Raw genomic sequence first — 21,664 nt, forward strand, 5'->3', positions numbered from 1 at the left:
TCCTTCACAGGAAAGAAAAAGTAATCAGTATATCTTATGGTTCAGCTTTAAAGAGGGATTCCATATGTAGTCAATTCAGGACTGTTTTGGGGACCAGCAAAGCAGTGATATGACAAGAACTCCCATCACTCACTGCATACTCATTTTTTAAAAAGTTTTTTAATATTTATTTATTTTTGAGAGAGAGACAGAGAGACAGAACGTGATCAGGGGAGGGGCAGAGAGAGAGGGAGACGCAGAATCCAAAGCAGGCTCCAGGCTCTGAGCTGTTAGCATAGAGCCTGATGCAGGGCTTGAATTCACAAACCATGAGATCATGACCTGAGTCGAAGTCTGATGCTCAATTGACTGAGCCACCCAGGTGCCCCTGATACTCAGTTTTAAAAGTCATTTTTAAATTAATATTTTACCTTCACATAAAGAGTCAAATAACACTGTTACAAAAATGAGTCCCTCACATAGACCCATACTTTTCCCAGAGGCAACTACTTTCAACTCCTGCCCCTGATTCTTATGATATTTACCTCTATCATTCCAAATAATATGCTTATATTTATGTCACATCTTCATCTCCTCCCCCACCCTCTCAGTTTTCAGGCACTGACTTCTGACTTTCTAATACAGAAGATGCAAATTTAGCTCAATCCCACATCCTTCTACCTCCCCATCTCCCAACCTGCCCACTCAGTTATACTATAAACATTGATTGTTGATCTAACCAAAATTACTGAGCAAGTTTCATGCCACAGCAACAAAGTACAGTAGTCTCCCCTATCCGCAATTTCTCTTTCGGTGGTTTTAGTGTAGTTGGGAAGCATGTGATCCTCCTTCTGACTTATCCTCAGAAGATCAGTAGTAGCCGATCTCCATGTCACAATGCTTATGTTGTTCATCAAACTTAATGTCATCATGTACGCATTTTATCATCTTATCACTAGAATAAAGTTAAGTACAGTACAATAAGATATTTTGAGCGAGACCACATTCACATAATTTATTATATAAGCAGGTAGCATAATATATACATACGTATGATTCTTTTACATTGTAATTGAAGAACAAGTAAATTATAAATTCTTTCATTTTTAAATCAGTTCCTTTGATCTGACTAAAAATATCAGACGTTTTACATTTGGTGGACACAACAGCATTGATTTTTTTAAACCATTTAAGAATAAAATTTAGTTTTTCTTCAGTTTAACAACAAAATAACTGTTTACAAACATGAGTGTTTCCAATCAAGGGCAGAATCTTAGCACAATAATTTTTGAAGTTAGGATATTATTACTAAGACATTCTTTTTTAAATTTTATTTTTATTTTAAGGATAGAGAGAGCACAAGTGGGGGAGAGGGATGGGGGGGGTGCAGAGAATCCCAAGCAGGCTCCACGCTCCATGAGGAACTCGATGCTGGGCTCAATCCTACGATCCTGAGATCGTGACCTGAGTCGAAATCAAGAGCCAGATGCTTAACTGACTGATCCACCCAAGCACCCTGAGACTTTGATACCTTAAAGTTCTTATCTTAATACATAATTTCACGTCGTAGGAGTATCACTTATTTTATTTGCATTTTAAAAACAAACCTTATTTAAAATCAGTACTTTTCTGTTTATTCCATTTTTGTCCTGCATCTTTTTTACATACGAATTATAATTCTATAGGTTGTTTCATAATGCTGTCTTTTGACAGTCACATTTTACCCCCTAACAGTCACTTTTTGTGGGTTGTTTTTTTTTTTTTTTTTTTTTGCCTTATTTTATCATTAGGAATATTCTCTTCCACACAGAAATATGCCTTCTCACATTTCTTTTGAAAATCATGGGTCTCTAATTCTCTCTGGGACAGGAGAAATATTTCACTTTCCTCTTGATTCTGCTGTAAGAAAGACCATAGTCTACAGAACCCAGAGATGGTACAGGAATAGTATAAACTCTATACATACACCTAAATTTGACAATTTACATGAATTCTTCGAAAACCACAAACTACCAAGAATCACTCAAAATGAAATACCTGGGGCACCTGTGTGGCTCAGTTGGTTGAGCTCTGAGTCTTGATTTCAGCTCAGGTCATGATCCCAGGGTTGTGGGAGTGAGTCCCACATTGGGCTCTGTGCTGAGCATGAGGCCTGTTAAAGATTCTCTCTCTCCCTTTGCCCCCCCCCCCCATGTGTGTGTGTGCATGCTCTCTCTCTCTCTCTCAAATAAAAAAAGAAATACATAACCTGAATAGACCTGTAACTATTAAATTGCTTTTGCATTTTAAACCCTTTTACAAAAAAACCCCTCCAGGCCAAGTTAATTTCACTGGCAAATTCTTCCAAACATTTAAAAAAAATGGAAGGGGCACCTGGGTGGCACCATCAGTTAAGCATCCAACTCTTGATCTCGGCTCAGGTCATGATATATCACAGTTCATGAGTTCAGGTCTTGCATTGGGCTCTGTGCTGCTGGCCTGGAACTTGCTTGGGATTCTGTCTGTCCAAATAAAGAAAGGAAGGGGGGTGGGGGTGGGAGGAAGTGCACCAATTTTGCACAATCTTTTCCAGAAAATAGGAGAAAATGCATTTCAGTTTATTTTATGAGTCTTGCACCACCTTGATAGCAAAACTAGAGAAGGACAGTTTAAGATCTAGACCTAAAAATAAACCTAAAAATCCTCAAGAAAATATTAGTGAGTTGGGTCCAGCACTATATAAAAAGGATAATAAGACCATGTCCAGGTGGGGTCTATCCCAGGAATGCAAGACTGTCTCAGTTTTTGAAAATCAACCAGTGTGACGAGCCACGTTAATAATAGAATACTACTAAGTCTGTAAAAAAGGCATGAACTATTGATACACGACATAGAGGAACCTGAGAGGCATTACTCTGAGTGAAAGAAGCCTGTCTCAAAAGGTTACATACCATATGTTTTCCATTTATATGACATTCTCAAAAAGCCAGAACCATAATAGTCGAGAATAGATCAGCTGTTGCTAGGGATTAGGGGTGAAGAGAGCGTGTGACTACAGAGGGATAGCTTCAGGGAGCTGTTTGAGATGATGGAAGTGTTCTCTATCTCGATTGTGGTGGTGGTTACATGCATCTATTCATAGGTTAAAATTTATAGGAGTGTATTTACACACAAAAATGTCCATTTTATTGTAAGAAAGTAAAATTTTTAAAAGCCCCCACAGACCAAATGTGATGATGAACAACAGTTATCAGTCTGCCTCATTGAAATATGGCTGGGGACTTTTCAAATTGGAGCATGTACCCTGACTAAAGCCACTAGTCTACTTCATCTAATTTTTGCCACATTGGAATGGAGACCCAGCATTGTTGGATTTTCTGATTTTCCAAGAGAAGCCAGAATTAGTAAATTTTACACAAAATCTGGTATTGTAAAGCATGGTTACATAATTAAAAAAAAAATTTTAAGTGCTGTGTTGACCAGCATAGGTCTGAAAAATAGGCATACTAATAGGCTGTCACTGATGCTGATGTTGTAGTAGATCATCGTGGGCAGCTTAGTGTTAAAGACAGCCTTGAGTGATTGAGAGAAGACTGATGAATGTCCCTAGGGTTGCTCTGTTATGGGTGTGAGACTTTTATGGTAGACTTATGGTATTTGTGGGTGGCATGGGCTTCTGAAGAGATGTGATATATTTAGGTGACAGAATGATGGTCTGGGGATGGTACCAGAACGGAATAAGTCAACTTCCCTCATCCCGGCTAGTAAAAGCAGTAGTTTCCATTGGAGAAGACTTCAGAGAAATTGGGGCATTTTAAGAAAGGGAATGTTCAGTTGAAGTGGTAAGGAAGTTTGTATGAAATAGAAATCCTACAGGGCTCTGTGAGGGGATTGGCAGAGGAGTGAACACAAGGATGAACCGTGATTGAGGAGGAGTATGACTGAGGTGGACAGGAATACTAATCTAGGAGGTGAATGTAGGAGTGTATTGGGTACATTATGTGGAAGCAGAGGAGTTAAGAGTGGCAATCTCTTGGATTTGTAGGAATTGCTGAAACATTTTATACCTCTAAAGCTTGACTCATGCTCTTCTACCTGGAATGTTGTGCCTCAACCTCCCTCAGCCTTATCTGTATCATTCCTATACAAAATTCTAAATCCAGGGGCAGCTGGGTGGCTCAGTCGGTTAAGCGGCTGACTTCGGCTCAGGTCATGATCTCGCGGTCAGTGAGTTCGAGCCCCACATCGGGCTCTGTGCTCACAGCTTAGAACCTGTAGCCTGTTTCAGATTCTGTGTCTCCCTCTCTCTGACCCTCCCCCATTCATGCTCTGTCTCTCTCTGTCTCAAAAATAAATGTTAAAAAAAATTTGTTTTAATAAGTAAATAAAATTCTAAATCCAGATGTTTACATTTCACTTCTGGAAACCATCCCTGGCACTCCTTCCTCGCCTCTTCCCCAAGCTCAGACCTCTCTTTCTCATACCATCCAGTATACATCCGTATCTCAGAGCTCACCATCTTATATTAAAATTACTTTTTTTTAAGTTCCCCTATAAAATACCATGGTCCTCTGTGGGTCAGGTTCCATATTTTATTCATCTCTTTGCCTTAGACAGGTAGCACACAGCCTGGCATTGAGCTAGTACCAATAAATATTTCTTGAACAGAGAAGTTAGGTTAGCACATGTTTTAATTATAAGATTGGCATAGCAGGTACCTGGACTTTCTTCTTTCTTTAAGAGCCACTGGTAGTATAGGCCTATGAGCTGTTTTGTGATTGGCTCAGATCTGCTTAGAGAAAAAGCAAAACTCAGTGCCAGATAGCAAGTCATGGTTAAGGCCAGGGACATCGCCTTTATTTTCAGTGTCTTCTTTGTTTCTAAAATACAGTGGCAGCCTTTTGGGAAATGATGAATGGTAAGGGAATGCTTTCTGACATTTACATTTGGGCAGCCAGGATTTTATGTGATGCTATTACAGTGATCACTGCACAGAGTATTTATCCTACTGCATTCCTGTCATTTGTCTTTGTAGAAAATCTTGATGGTGAACAGATTTAAAAGACTTTATGTTACCTGGTTCATGAGAAGAATTCTCCTCATCAGGAGCCAGGTGTATTTTATTGAGTCTGTGCCTTTGCAGTTTCTCTGCACAAATTATTCCATTGACCTTTCCAGAGACATCTTAAAATAATCTAACTGCAACCTTCCCTTATTGTGTTAGGCCACTTATCATTATTTAACTCTGGCTGCTCGAACAATTCCTTCTGCTTTCTCTGTCATTGGAACTGAACTTTCAATATCATTCTTTTATTTTGTGGTATATTCTTCCATTTCTTTCCTAAAGTTTTGCTTTAGGCTGTATTTTTTAGAGTCTGTTCCTCCATTAGGCTTTTCAGGGGCTGGAGAGCCATTTAGTAGAGAACCTGAACTCACAGGAATGAGATGATAAAAGAAACTTCAAGTGATTACTTTTCATGTTAGTGTTCTTCCCTCTTCCCCCTGACTAATCTCCAGCATAGAATTAAGGTCTTATTTTTCTCAAATAACCAACAATAGGGATGTGGAAGGTGTTACTATTCTTTTATTCATCAGACATAATAATTAGACATTGTTAGGCATAATAGACTTGCACACTAAGTGTATCTTATGCTATTCAGTCCAGACAAAAATGAAAAGAACAAGTCCATGCCTTCAAGGAATTGAGAATCTAATCAGGATAATGAATGAACTAAAAGTTACAAAATACCTCCTGTAAGCCTCCGCTTTTTTTTTTTTTCTTCAAATAGAACAGTATACTTTCCTGACAGAGTTATATCATTCATTACATGAGCTTCTCGGTGTGACAAACTTAGCACACCTTATGGCCTGTAGTAAGTTCAATGAATGGGGCTTATATTGATGGATAGATAAAGAATAAGTGGAAACATGAAGGAAATGGCCATGACATCTCTATCTAGACACAAAGAAGTTTTCACAGAGAAAGTAATACTGCAAGAAATTGCATATACAAAGACATAAGGTACATTTAGAGAACCCTAAATAATTGCTATATCTGGGAGAGAGGGATGGACGAGGGGAGGAAAGTGAGAGGTAAGGCTTCTGAGGTAGGCAGGAATTTGAACTTGATCCTATAAGGAGTGGGGGCCATATTAATCAGGGAGTCTTAAAATTAGTCAATACCAAAGAAAATTTATGATATATTACATGTCTCTTTCAGGTCTCACTTGCTCTGGAGCCTCTGTCAGAAACTTATGACAGCTACAGTCCTCTTCCTACCACTGACATGACAGAAAATGTGGTTTTATCTGAGCAGGAATTCAGAGAATCTACTGAACCGAACAATACTCAGTTTCTGGTTCCATCAAGGCCTCGTAGGATACCTACCACCAAAATGGACGGAAAAGAGTTAACAGCTAACAGTAGTAGATCAACCACTCCGAGGTAATTACCACAGTCTGTCAGCTAACTCCCACTGTACTGATCATTTCTTTTATTTGTGTTTGGATTAAAGACTGAATGTAGTCATTCATTCAGCAAATAAATATGAAGTACCTACTGTGTGCCTAGGCCAGTACCAATTACTAGGCATAGAAATTAATGAGACAATTCTTATCTTTGAGGATTGCTCACAATCTATTAGGGAGACCAATGTACAGATAAATAAGTAAGATTAAGTCATACACAGATGCTATGATAGATGTCCATGAGGGAAAGGAGGGTAAGGGTGGTATTTCGTGAAACAGAATGGAGTAAGAGAAATAGATTTTTTAATTTTCTAATTTAAGAGAGATAGTGAGCATGAGTGGGGTAGAGGGGCAGAGGTGGGGAGAGAGACAGAATCCCAAGCAGACTCCATGCTTCATTGCAGAGCCCAATGTGGGGCTTGATCCCACGACCCTGGGATCATGACCTGAGCCAAAATCAAGAGTCAGATGCTCGACCAGCTGAGCCACCCAGGCGCCCCAAAATAGATTTGTCTTTTAAATAATTACGAGGCATTTGTTTTGTGTCTGGCTCTGTGCTGAGCTCTTTATTTCATTGTCTCACTTGAGCCGCAACCATACAACTGTAGGTGAAGCATGTATTATTTATTTCATTTGGGAGATCAAAAATGAATTTACAAAGTCTAAACTACACTGCTATAAACCACTCATGCACTTTCTGTCTCCGACAAAGTGAAATGTTACCGTAATGGGTAATATATTGCTAAAATTCTCCTTTATTTTAAAACAGGGGAAAGGACCACTTGTACTTTGCAGAGAACTCTGATGCCATAAAGGATTCTTCCTTTGGACTACAACACCATCTTAATTCAGGACAGAGTTTAGAGTGTATGACTCTGAAAGGCAGAGCCCCACGGAAGCAGATGTCTGTTCTTAACAGTTCTGAATTCCAGCCTCAAATTACGACAGTGGCCAAGAGTCACAGTGACTCATGCATTGTTTCTTCAAACAACCCCCCTACCAAGGACCTTCTTTCAGGTATGTATGTATTTATGAACAAAGACTAAGCTATATTTATTAGAATTACTCTGCCTGTTAGTCAGTCTTCAAAGAGAACCAAGACTTCTGCTTGAACTAAATAGCCAAATAAAAGTGAGTAATCTCACTGACATTCAGAATCTCTCATCATTTAAAGGCAGCTCCATTAAACCAGTAAGTTACTTCTAAATAATTATTGGTGCTTACAACTGTAGGTTTGGGGAAGGAGCCATTTAAAATGAACCTGGATATGGGGGGAAAGCATTTATCATATCATATTATTCCTTATTTTTCCACAAATAATTTAAAGCAAATATGCTTTTTGTCTCATCGGCAGTATTTAATTGTACCACTGTGGAGAGGCTAGTACTAAATCTGTCTCACATTCTGAAAATTGTTGGTCTCAGTGGAAATATTCAGTGCACAACAACTGCTAATCTTAAACCTGGGAATTGAATATGACTTGCAGCCAAACAGAAGTAGAAGGAAGTCAGTTTACCTATATAAGGGCTTAAATTGAAATTTAAAAGTCCAAATAGGATTATTTGGGAGTGGTATTATAAAAGCAACTGAGGTCCTTACATTACAATGTAATGCTTCAACCTATATCTCTGTAACATTAGTAGCATGACAGGAATTTGTTTCCATGCTCACAAGTAAATTTCCAAAGTAGAATATCTGCAGCATTAGTAGAAAAGTCTTTAAAATAACTATTTGGATACATAATTTACATTAGTCAGGGTATTTTTTTCATGAAGAAAGATATTTCATTCATATTTTTTCAACTGAAATGTCTGTGATCCCCTATTTTAAAAAATATACTCTGATTATAATCTTATCAATATTAATCTTCAGTGCAATCCTAGGCTACATTAACAAGAATGAATTATCCCAATATACTATACTATACTATCTGCACCTGTCAGCTCACACCTGGAATATTTTGTATAGTCACCAGACTTGGAGAAAGATATTTTTTGCTCATTAAGCAGTTACTTACTTAGTACCTATCATATGTCTGGCATTCTTCTACATGTCAGAATACAGCGATTTAAATTAAAAGAAAAACAAAATTCTGCGTCATGGACCTTGTATTCTAGATGGAAAGACCAATGATAAACCAGGTAAATAGGTAAGTATGTAGTGTTAGATGATGATAACGGCAATGGGAAAAAAACAAAGGAAGGCAGATGAGAGAAGGGGATTTTAGTTTTACATAGGTTGGCAAAGGAAGGCCTCATTAAAAAAATAACATGAGAGTAAAGATCTAAGGAAGATGAGTTCCTTCTAAAGAGAGTAACCAGGTTGAGGAAGGGACCACCAAGAGCTATTTAGCCTCACAAAAACAGCTATCATTTATTGAGCATTCATTATGTGCTAGATACTATGCCAAGTACCTTATCCACATAATCTTACAAAAACCAAGTGAGGTAGGGATTGTTATCCCCATTTAAAAACGAAAACAGAATTCGTTTTCGAATTAGGGCTCAGAATTAGGGAGCTCCTGTCCTGTCAAAGGGGGCAGCTGCTCCTCAGCTCTAGTTCATTATTGCCTTTAGACTCTAAGGCAAGGTCCTCTGCTTTATCCTACTGTAGGTTCATTGTTTACCTAGGCCTGCCTTTTTTTTTTTCATTTTTCCTTAAATCAGGACTTTTCTGGGGTGCCTGGGTGGCTCAGTTGATTAAGCGTCTGACATTGGCTCAGGTCATGATCTCACAGTTCATGGATTCGAGCCCAGCATTGGTCTCTGTGCTGACAGCTCAGAACCTGGAACCGGCTTCTGCTTCTGTTTCCCTCTCTCTGTGCCCCTCCCCACTCATGCTCTGTCTCACTCTCTCAAAAGTAAATAAACATTAAAAAAATGAAGGAAAAAAAAAGACCTTTCTGCTCTACTGTCCAAGCCAAGCAAAATATGACAAGTACAGCACATGGACTGCCAATGTGTAGTCTCTTCCATGAGATTTAATGAGGATCAGTTGTCTTAAAGATGAAACAAGACAGATTGTGACTCAGCCTGAGTTAATAGTATGACCTGTACAGGGGCGCCTTGGTGGCTCAGTCGGTTGGGCGTCTGACTTTGGCTCAGGTCATGATCTCACGGTTCATGAGCTCAAGCCTCATGTTGGGCTCTGTACTGATAGCTCAGAGCCAGGAGCCTGCTTTGGATCTGTGTCTCCTTCTCTCTCTCCCCCTCTCCCTCTCACACTCTGTCTGTCTCTCTCTTAAAAATAAACATCACACACACACAAAATAGTATGACCTACACACAATAGGAAAGGACAGTTTCAAGAGGTAGTGAATTCTCTATCACTGGAAATGGTCAAGCATGAGCTAGTTCACCTTCTGATGGGACTTTTTCAGATTGTATTGAATTTTCAAGTGGACAGATAGGATGTTTTAAGGCCCCTTCCAACCACAAGATTCTGGAGAACTAAGGTTAAGTGGCCCACTCTAGTCTAAAGTAGGTCTAGAGCTGGGATTCCGAGAGGGATGTAACAAATACTGTAAATGTAAATGTCTTCCTGGTCTTTATTATACCGACATGACACCAGAAAAGAGGTATAGAGCTGAATTGGTGAACTGGCTAGTATTTATGAAACATGAACTGCACATCCTTCTTATGAGAGTTGCGTTTAGAATAGATAGCAAGGAGTCAGAACAAAAACCAGAAACTGTACATCTCCCTGAGTTTAGCAGGGGCTGTGCACATGGCACGTGGAAAATAAACAAGGGAAACATTTGTCCTAAACTCACTTGAATGCCTTTTTTAATTTAGGAAATGATTACTGAGTTGAGGTGCAGAAGGATGCCATGACAGCTCTTATAATGTAGGTACCAACTTCCCCTTGAGAGCGGGAGATCAGATGTTTCTTAGTTGCCATGTCTTTGACTTTAGAAAAGCTTTTCCAAGAATGGCTGTTTCAACAAGGAAACCACATGGAGGCCAATAAATGGGACCATCTGTGCTCAGACTTGTCCTACTTGTTTTCCTCAAGGTTTATTTCCTTTTTAAAACCTGCTTTTGGAAAATATCTTAAGTACCTATTCCCATTTAGATATAAATTACTGATTAAGTCACTTTTAAATTATTCCATTCTCTGAGGAATTTTTATTTAACAGGGATAAAAACTTTTTTTTTTTGAGTTTATTTATTCTGAGAGTACATGTCTGTGTGCACAAGCAAGAGAGGGGCAGACAGAGAGAGAGGAAGAAAGAGAATCCCAAGCAGACTCCCAAGTATCTTTTGAGTGATTGTTTTAGATCAATCATTGTTTTGAGTATTGGGGGTACAATGATAAATAATGTATAGTCTTTGACCTTAAGGAATTCAGTCTAATAAAGGAAACAGACTCCAAAGCAGATATCAAATGCCTGATATATACTAGGCACTGTATCAGACACTGAGAATATAAAAATCAGCAAGAGCCAATCCCTGGTCTCAAAGTTGATTGGGTGAGATAGACAATTATAATACTGTATGATAAATTCTTTGATGGAATTAAATACGCAGAGCTTTGAGAACATGAAGTATTGTATTTATGGAATTGAAAATAATTGGGTATGTTAGATCACAAAGTACCAAGGCTATTATTTCTCCAGAAACATTTTGGGTATCAGTAGAAAAACTATTTTTCTACATGGCCCTGAAATCAATTGAAGTTTACTATCAACACTGCTTGTTATTATCCACTTTATTCATAGTACATTTGAGTGTGCCCACCTCATTGAAGAACTTTATTTATTTATTTTTTTAATTTTTTTTTAATTTTTTTTTTAATTTTTTTTTTAACGTTTATTTATTTTTGGGACAGAGAGAGACAGAGCATGAACAGGGGAGGGGCAGAGAGAGAGGGAGACACAGAATCGGAAACAGGCTCCAGGCTCTGAGCTGTCAGCACAGAGCCTGACACAGGGCTCGAACTCACAGATTGTGAGATCATGACCTGAGCCGAAGTCGGCTGCTTAACCGACTGAGCCACCCAGGCGCCCCGTAGAACTTTAAACTGTACTGAGTAAAGCCCAAGTACCAACTAGAAACTAAAAGAAGAATTTTCTGTCACATAGCAATCTTTAGCCAAATTTCCAATGCCAGCAAGTCCATGTTTTCCTCACCCTTTCTCATTGAATAAACAAGACAATCATTTTTTTTGGCTGAGTCTTAAAGAAATTTAAAAAAAAACAATACTGAATAATTATTGTGCTACCATTATTTACATTAAAAATGTTAATGTATATTAAGTGAAAAGCAATTTCAAAACAGTATATGTATGTTTACAAAAAAGGAAATATACAAATATGTGTGTGTGAATACATAATTTTAAAAACTATAAGAAATATATCACAATATTAACGATAAGTATTCCTGGGTAGTGACATTAATGGGCATATTAGAGGCTGCCTACATTTCTTGACATTTGGCTCCCTCCACCTTAAAGTCAGCAAGGATACGTTAAGTCTTTCTCCTGCTTCAAATCTCGGACATCATAACCTACAAAAAGGCAGGGAAAACTCTGCTTTTAAAAGGTTTGGGCAGGGGCTCCTGGGTGACTCAGTCAGTTGAGCATCTGACTTTGGCCCAGGTCATGATCTCTCTGCTTGTAGGTTTGAGCCCCACGTTGGACTCTGTGCTGACAGCTCAGAACCTGGAGCCTGCTTCAGATTCTGTGTCTCCCTCTCCCTCTGCCTCTCCCCTGCTTGTGCTCTGTCTCTTTCTCTCTCTCTCAAAAATAAATAAACAAGACAAAAAAAAAAAAAAAAGGTTTGGGCAACCAAGAAGATCTCTCTATCTTAAGGTTGACTGATTTGGAACATAATTACAAAATCTCTTCACAGCACTTAGATGAATGTTTGAATCAGAGAGACGATATGTGTACACCAGAGTTGGGAATCCTGGGGGGAATTATCTTAGAATTCTGAATGGTCGATCTTTATTTTCTTTTAGTTTAGTTGTGTTTTCATTGAACATATGATATTTTGGGTTTTGTTTTGTTTTTTTATTTTTTAAGCTATATTTTGAATTCTTTATACTAACAAATGTTAGATGTTTATGGATCTTGTTTTCCCGCCCTTGGCCTGACTACCATATCTTCTTTCTTTTTGGAAGCTTTAAAACTCTAGACTAAGAGAGATGAGCACTTGGTGTCTAGTCTCAGTTAACCTCCAAAGCAACTCTGGAACCTCAAGAAAATAATACTTTCCACTGTTCCTTGGAATAATGCCACTGGTCCTAAGGTTTAAAAAGATGTCTAAGGACTAAAGTAGGGTCATATCTAGTATAGTAATTAAAATCATAGGATGTAGGTGCGCCTGTCCAGCTCAGTTGGTGGAGTGTGCAACTCTTGATCCCAGGGTTCTGAGTCTGAGCGCCATGTTGGGTGTGGAGATTATTTAAAAACATAAAATCTTAAAAAAAATAATAATAAAAAATAAAAATCATAGGATGTGAAGTCATACTGGTTATACTGTGTGTATAACTTGGGCAAGTTACTTATCTTCTGTGCCTCAATTTTCTTCATCTGTAAAATGAAGAAAATAATAGTACCTATCTCAGAGACTTCTTAGGAGGATTAAATGAGTTAATATATAATATATGTAGAGTAGTGCCCAGCACATGGTTAAGAGTTCAGTAAATTATCATTGCTATTATTGTTGTTGTTGCCTAAGGATAGTAAATTTACTTAGGTAGGTTTTTCTTTTTTTTTTTTTTTAATGTTTATTTTATTTTTGAGAGAGATGGTGTGAGTGGGGGAGGGGTGGAGGATCTGAACCAGAATCTGTGCTGACAGCAGACAGCCCAATGTGGGTCTCAAACTCACAAACCACACAATCATGACCTGAGCTGAAGTCAGGTACTTAACCAACTGAGCCACCAGGCGCCCCACTTAGGTAAATTTTTCTTATCAGAAACTCTGAAGCCTTCATCTTGACTTTTCTATTAACCTGTTGTATGATCTTAGACAAGTTATGGGAAATTTTTTGGCATTCTTTTCTTCATTCGTAAAGTATAAATTTGGAATAGATTATCATTATGGCTTATAAATTTTAGCTGGTGTAGTTAGTGTTTTTTGGATAATAGTGACATTATTATAAATAATAGAATTCAGTAAGATATCTAGATACAAAAATAATATGTAAACATTATTAACTTTATTATGTACAAATACCAGTTGGAAGAGTCCATGCATTCATATAATGACCCACCACCATATAATGACCCTAGACACACTGACCTCCCTCCAGAATAGACTTCATTTACTGCTGTAATGCCAGCATCTGAAACAGTCCCCATAATAGCTCAGTAAACATTTCTTGTAAAGGGAGTATCCTCAAGAAATTCTCAAGCTGGTGGGGAAGGCAGACAATTCTCAAGCTAGTGGGGTAAGCCATTACAATATACTAGGTTAAGTCTGGTCATAGAAGGAGAGATGCGGAATATTGCAAGTATTACTATTGGATTTTAGATTTTCCATGTTCTGCTTTTGCCCTCTTCAGCTCTGTTAGAACAAGGCAATAAACTGCGTAATGCCATGGTGATTTCTGCAATGAAATCAAGCCCAGATACTAGCATGTTGTTGGATGAAGTTCATCCTCCCATGAAGGAAGATTTCCTCAGAGCCTCAACACAGTAAGTTACAGGGTAAACATGATTCTTAACAGTTCATTTCTTAATTGCTGCTAATGTGTGTTTTTGTTAAGTTATAGACTAAATAATCTTAGAAATGCTCAGCAAATAATTCTTAATGTGGTGGAAAGGAAGCCTAAATAAGGAGTTAAGACACTCAACATCTAGACGTAGCACTGGCATTTGCTAATTTATGTAAATGGCTAAATTCTTTTCTCCCTATAAACTGGCATGCTTATATGTATAATGGGGATACTCTCTCCTTCTCTGACAGAAATCAAATTACATTCTAAGGTAGAAAAGGGTTTTGTAAATTGTGAAGTTTTATATATATTTAAGGTAGTTAAGTCTAAAGTGTGTTCAATTTTATATATTGAACCATCTCCATGTACTATCTCTTAGCTCAGTTAATTCTGATTTAGATTTCTCCTCTATGTTAGCCACCCAGAAAGTACTTTTCCATACCATAGAATCAAAGCCTTGTCTAAGAACCAATTTAAAGACCACATAGAAGATCACCTCCTCCCTCCAACTAAGAGTACATTTTGGAAACATGACACAAAAGCTGACACCAGAGCCATACAGCTGCTCTTGGGCAGGTAAGGGCTTTTAACTATCTTTCTTCCTTTTAAATTCTTCCTTCAATTCATTGTGTATATTGTTAAGAGATTTATCTTCTGAAAGCAACACTTCCTTAGTCAATTGACTTCCAAGTCAATCTCTTGATTATTTGCATACTAAATAAAAATCACTACTTATTACCTACTAAGTAAAAATCCAGTCTTTAGCCTTTTATTCTTAGCTTCACTTACAGAATGGTCTTCCACCTTTCTATTTTTATCTCCCAGTTCTCTCCCCAATATCACTGTTAGGGTATAATTTTCAAAACTCAGATTTTATTTTTCTATTTATATATATTTTTTTAATGTTTATTTTTGGTAAAGAATAAGAGAGAGCACAAGCGGGGAATGGCAGAGAGAGAGAGGTAGACACAGAATCCAAAACAGGTGCCAGGCTCCAAGTTGTCAGCACAGTGCCTGACACGGGGCTCAAACCCATAAACCACAAGATCATGACCTGAGCTGAAGTTGGACACTCAGCCAACTGAGCCACCTAGGCACCCCTCAGAACTCAGATTTTAAACAGATACAGCTTAATTCAGGGTCTTATTGTGCCTCTTATTACCTATGTGGCCAACGTAATTAGGCATGAAAAAAGTAAAAGGGATACAAATTGGAAAGGAAGAAGTAAAACTATCTCTATTCACAGATGACACGATCTGATCTGTACAAAATCCTAAAGAATCCACTAAAAAAATAAAATCAGGAAGATTGCAGAATATAAGATCAATATACAAATTCAGTCATACTTCTGTATCCTTGTAATGAACAATCCAAAAATGAAATTAAGAAACAATTCCATTTATAATAACATTGATAAGAATAAAATACTTAGGAATAAATTTAACAAGAGAAGTGCAAAACATAAACTCTGAAAACTGCAAAACATTATCAAAAAAAAGTTTTAAAAAATTTAAATAAGTGGAAAAAATTCCCATGTTCATGATTCAGTGCAGTCTTTCTCAGAATTTCAGTTGACTTCTTTGTAGAAATTGACAACCTGATTCTAAACTTCCTATGAAATTGCAGGGGACCCAGAATAGCGAAAAACAGTCTTGAAAAAGAAAAAAGTGGGAGGATTCACACTACTTCTCATTTTAAAACTTAGTGCAAAGAAGTAGTAATCAAATCAGTTTGGTACTGACATTAGGGCAGATATATAAATCAAGGGAATAAAAATGAGTTTAGAAATAAACCTGGGTTTATGGTCAGCTAATACTCAACAGGATGTTCAGTCAGTGGGAAATATTCTTTTCAACAAATGCTACTGGGACAACTGGCTAGCCACATGCCAAAAAATGAAGTTGGACCTTTATCTCAAGCCATATTTTAAAAAAAAATCTCAAAATAGATGAAATAGCTAAATGGAAGAGCTAAAACTATAAAGGTCTTAACAAAAATTGAGGTAAATCTTTATGACCTTGGATTCAGAAAAGGTTTCTTCAATATGACATCAAAATCAAGCAACAAAAAAATAGATAAATCAGACTTAATGAAAATTAAAAGTGTGCTTCAAAGAACATTATTAAGAAAGTGAAAAGACGACAAAATGGAGAAAATATTTTCAAATCTGATAAAGGACTTATATCTAGAATATATAAAGAACTCATACAACTTAATAATTAAAGGGCAAATCATTCAGTTAAAAATATGCCCCCCCCCCCCACCTCCCCAGGGTGCCTGGGTGGTTCAGTAGGTTAAGCATCCAACTTCAGCTCAGGTCATGATCTCACAGTCCATGGCTTCGATCCCTGAGTCAGGCTCTGTTCTGACACCTCAGAGCTTGGAGCCTGTTCAGTTTCTGTGTCTCCCTCCCTCTCTGCCCCTCCCTGACTCACAGTCGGTCTCTTTCTCTCTCTCTTTTTGTCTGTCTGTCTGTCTGTCTCTCTCTCGCAAAAATAAACAAACATTAAAAAACACTTTGTTTAAATATGAGCAAAGGATCTTAATAGAAATTTCTCCAAAGAAGATGGTGAAATGGCTAATATACACAAGAAAAGATGCCAACACCATTAGTTGTCAGAGAAATGCATATCAAAATCACAGTGAGATACCATTCATATGCTCTGGGATGGCTAGAATCAAAAAGTCAGATAGTCAGTGTTGGTGAGGATGTGGAGAATTGGGAACCCTCATACACTGCTTACAGCAGTGTAAAATGGTATAGCTACTTTGGAAAATAATCACTTCCTCAAACTGTTAACGTGTAGAGTTACCATTGACCCAGCAATTCAGCTCCTAGGTATACACCCAAGGGAAATGAAAACATAAGTCCATGCAAAAACATGTACATGAATTTGCATAGCAGCATTATTCATAATAGTTAAAAATGTTCATGAGATGATACATAGGGAAGAAAAAAGTGGGATATTCATAAATTGTAATATTATTTGGCCAGAAAATGGAATAAGGTATCGATAACATACTGTAGCTTAGATGAACCTTGAAAACATGCTGAATGAAAGAAGGTTGTCACAAAAGAGAACATATTTTATGAGTCCATTTATATGAAACATACAAAATAGACAAATCTGGAGAAACAAAAAGTAGATTCAGGGGCTTTTTAGGACTGGGTATGATGGGGGGGTAAGTCATAATAGCTAATGGATACCTAGTTTCTCTTTGAGGGTGATGAAAATATTTTTAAAGTGTGGTGATGGTTCATATCTGTAAATATACTAAAAACTACTGAACTTCTCACTTTAAATGAATGAATTATATGTTATGTGAATTATGTCTAAATGAAACTTTTTTTTAAAAGAATCTAGCATAAGGTCTGAAAAAAGACACATCAAGATATACAATCATGAATTTTCAAAATACTGGGTAAAAGGAGACGATCTTAACTTCTAGAAAGAAAAAAAGAAAGGTCATATAAACAGTATCAGAATTGGAATGACATCAGCTACTCCGGAGAATCGACCAAGATGGTGACATAGGAGGCTTCTGAACTCCTGTTCTCCCATGGACACATTGAATGTAAAGCTACGGACAGAGCAGTTCCCTCTGAAAGAGATCCAGAGACTGAGCAATTCCTACATATTGTATGAATGAGAAAATACCATTGAAATGGGTAGGAAAGGCAGGTGACTGTTTTGTGTAATATACAGAATTCAATACAAGAAGTCAGGGAAAATGAAGAAACAATATGTAAAGCAAATATGAGTAAATCTGAAGGGATAAATAACAGCAATACAATAATAGCAGAGAACTTTAATACCACATGTTCCACAATGGATAGATCATTCAGACAGAAAACCAATAAGGAAATACTGGACTTAAATGACACAGACCAGATGGAACTAAAACACATATATAGAACATTCCATCTAACAGCTGCAAAATACATACTTTTTTCAAGCACACATGGAACATTATCTGTGATCATATATGGGGCCACAGAACAGTTCTTAATATATTTAAAGAGATGAAAATATCAGGCATTTTTTTCTGACCACAATAGTATGAAACTAAAAATCTCAAGAAGAAAACTAGAAAATTTACAAATATGTGGAATTTAAATGATAGGCTCCTGAACAACCTGAGTCAAAGAAATCAAAAGGGAAATCAAAGTAACTTGAGACAGGAAATTGGAAACACAAGCAGATCTAAGAGGAAAGTTTATTGTATAAACATGTACATTAAAAAACAAAGTAGGGTGGCTGGGTGGCTCATTTGGTTGAGTCTCTCACTCTTGATTTCAGATTGGGTCATGATCTCATGCTTCTTGAGATGAAGCCCTGAGTCTCATGTTCATGAGATCAATCCCAAGCTTGCTTAGGATTTTCTCCCACTCTCTCTGCCTCTTCCCTATTAATGCATTCATGCACTCTCTCTGTCTCTCTTTCAAAATAAATAAACTAAAAAATAAAATAAAAAATGAGAAAGGTCTCAAATAAAATAACTAAATTTATACCTCAAAAAACTAGAGAAAAAACAATCTAAGCCCAAAGTTAGCAGAGGGAAGCAAACAAAGATCAGAGTAGAATATGAAATAGACTACTAAGGCAATATAAAAGATCAATGAAACTAAGAGCTGGGGGGTTTTTGAATACATGAACTGGTAGCAGACTGATGCCTTATGATTCCTTATGACTGATGACACAGAAATACAATCATAAGAGACTACCATGAAAACGATATGCCAACAAATTGGAAGATCTACAAGAAATGGGTAAATTCCAGGTTATGGGTATTAATTAAGGAGGGCACTTGTGCCTGGGTAGCTCATTCAGTTAATAAAATGTCCGACTTCAGTTCAGGTCATGGTCTTGTGGTTTGTGGGTTCGAGCCCCACGTCAGAGTCTGTGCTGACAATTCAAGAGTCTGGAGTCTGCTTTGGATCCTATTTCTCCCTCTCTGTCTGCCCCTCCCCTGGTCTCATGCTCTGTCTCTCTCAAAAATAAATAAGCATTAAACAATATTTTTTAAAAAATAAAGGTACTTGTTATGATGAGAACTGGGTGTTATATGTGATGAATCACTAAATTCTTTTTTTTTTAATGTTTTTATTCATTTTTGAGAGACAGAGCATGAGGGGGCGCGGAGGGGGATGCAGAGAGAGAGAGGGAGACACAAAATCTGAAGAAAGCTCCAGGCTCTGAGCTGTCAGCACAGAGCCTGACGCAGGGCTCGAACCACAAGATCATGACCTGAGCTGAAATCAGACCCTTAACCGACTGAGCCACCCAGGGCCCCATGAATGACTAAATTCTACTCCTGAAACCAATATTACACTATATGTTAACTAACTGGAATTTAAATAAAAATTTGAAAAAAAAAATGGATAAATTTCTGGAAATATGCAACCTACCAAATCTGAATCATAAAGAAACAGAAAACTTGAACAGACTGATTACAGTAAGGAGATTAACAAAATCTAACCTTAGAGTAAACCAAAACCTCCCAAGAAAAAAAATATCCAGAACCAGATGGCCCCATTAATGAATTCTACCAAATATTTAAAGAGCTAGTACCAATCCTTCTCAAACTCTACCAAAACACAGAAGAGGAGGGAGCACATCCAAACTCATTTTACAAGGCTAGCAGTACTCTGATACTAAAGCCAGACAAGGATACTACAAGAAAATAAAAGTATAGGTTTAGATCCCTGATGAACAGTTGCAAAAATCGACAAAATAGCAAATTGAATTCAACAGTACGTTAAAAGGATTACACAGCATAATCAAGTGGAATTTGTTCCAGGGATACGGGGATGGTTCAACATCCATAGATCAATAAATATGGTATGCCGTATTAACAAAATGAAAGGTGAAAATCATATGATCATCCCAGTAAATGCAGAAAGATCATTTGACAACATTCAACACCCATTCATGATGAAACCTCTCAACAAACTGGGCATAGAAGCAAGGTACGTCAATATAACAAAGGCCATGAACAACAAGCCCACAACCAACATTATAGTTAATAATGAAACACTGAATGCTTTTCCTGTAAGATCAGAAACAAAAGATGCCTGCTCTCACCACTCCAACATGCCTGTTTAATGGGTCATAGACAATAGAATACATTCAAAGAAATGTTAATTGTAAAAAAGTATTAAAAGGAGAGGACTGCATTGTAAACAGTGGAGATCTTAACTTTAAGGGTGTGTGATGCAGGAGGGAAAAAAGCAAGTAACTGAGTGACGGGAACCTCAGTAAATGATTGCTATGTAAGATACCAAAAAGTAGAACTTCAAAAAGGAACAGTGTTCTGGTGCTACAGAGAAGCCATGTGGATTGGGAAGTTGTTAGTTGGGTTTTGGCAGTTAGGGAGTTCTCACCTTTGAGAGAGATTATTAGATTACTATAGATCAGTGGTTCTCAACTGGGGAGCTATTCTCCCCTACTTCCAGCCCCATGAGACATTTGGTGATGTCTGGACACATTTTGGATTATCAAAACTGGGGGAGTACTACAGAGATATGGTGAGTAGAGTTCAGGGATCCAAAATGCACAGAACAACTCCCAATGACCAAGAATTATCTGACCCATCATATCAGTAGTGCTAAGTTTGAGAAACCCTGCTGTAGATTAAAAAAAGGTGAGGAAAGGAGCAGATATCTATTGAGCATCTGTTTGTTCCAAGAACTATAGGAAAATGATCTAACTTGAAGGTAGTAATTATGTGCTGGTTTGGTGGTTTTTTGGTTTTTTTTTTTTTTTTTTGGAAATTAAAGAAGAGGATGGGGCACCTGTCTAGCTCAGTTGGAAGAGCATTTGAATCTTGGTGTTGGGGTCTTCAGTTTGAGGCCCATTTTGAGTGTAGAGATGACTTAAATAAACTTAAAAAAAAGGAGGGAGGGGTAAAATTATAGCAACTAGCATGAATGGGAAGCAAAGTTGAAAGAATTAATAATAAATCAAATGCTTAGCATGTTACCTGGTACATATTAAGTATTTACTAAATATTATTGCTTTTATTATTAATAACCGGTTCATTACCTGGGTGGCTCAGTCAGTTGAGCATCCGACTTTGGCTCAGGTCATGACCCCACAGTTTGTAAGTTCGAGCCCTGCATTGGGCTCTGTGCTAATAGCTCAGAGCCTGGAGCCTGCTTCAGATTCTGGCTCCCTCTCTCTCTGCCCCTCCTCCACTCACACTCTATCTCTCTAAAAAATAAATAAACGTTAAAAAAATTTTTTTAAGTAAATTCAATAAATCCATTTACAGATGTTCATTCAGTGCTAGTTACTATACGAGAAACAAAAACAAATGAAATATATACATACTTGTATGCTTATATTTCTTATTAATTTACAAACTTTTTGTAAGTAGGGTTTCTGTTTCACTTATTTCTATATCACACATAGAATTAATCTTGCATAATTAACCCAAAATACACATATTTTTGCTTAATGAAAAAAGGCTTATTGATGAATTCTTCACAAAAACAGCATAAGCATTTAACTCATTAAATTATAGTTGATTCTTTACCTTCTTGTCCCTGTTAGGTCATAAGCAGTGCAAGAAT

The 21,664-nt window shown here is 37.3% G+C and overlaps 1 protein-coding gene across 14 annotated transcripts in view; it reads left to right on the forward strand.

Annotated features, from left to right (window-relative positions):
• Positions 1–21,664, forward strand: part of C2CD3 (C2 domain containing 3 centriole elongation regulator) — a 142,189-nt gene that overhangs the window by 14,859 nt on the left and 105,666 nt on the right. For 8 of the 14 annotated variants that reach the window (XM_045038750.1, XM_045038758.1, XM_045038754.1 and 5 more), the window contains 4 exons: positions 6,179–6,402; positions 7,195–7,442; positions 13,936–14,068; positions 14,488–14,664. In XM_045038750.1, coding sequence (XP_044894685.1) covers positions 6,179–6,402; positions 7,195–7,442; positions 13,936–14,068; positions 14,488–14,664 — 782 coding nt within the window. Of the gene's footprint in view, positions 1–6,178; positions 6,403–7,194; positions 7,443–13,935; positions 14,069–14,487; positions 14,665–19,890; positions 20,060–21,664 lie in introns of those variants that run through there. The other 6 variants (XM_045038752.1, XM_006936944.5, XM_045038751.1 and 3 more) reach the window with 5 other exon arrangements.

The sequence above is a fragment of the Felis catus genome, chromosome D1, assembly GCF_018350175.1.
Source record: "Felis catus isolate Fca126 chromosome D1, F.catus_Fca126_mat1.0, whole genome shotgun sequence".
Taxonomy (NCBI): Eukaryota; Metazoa; Chordata; class Mammalia; order Carnivora; family Felidae; genus Felis; species Felis catus.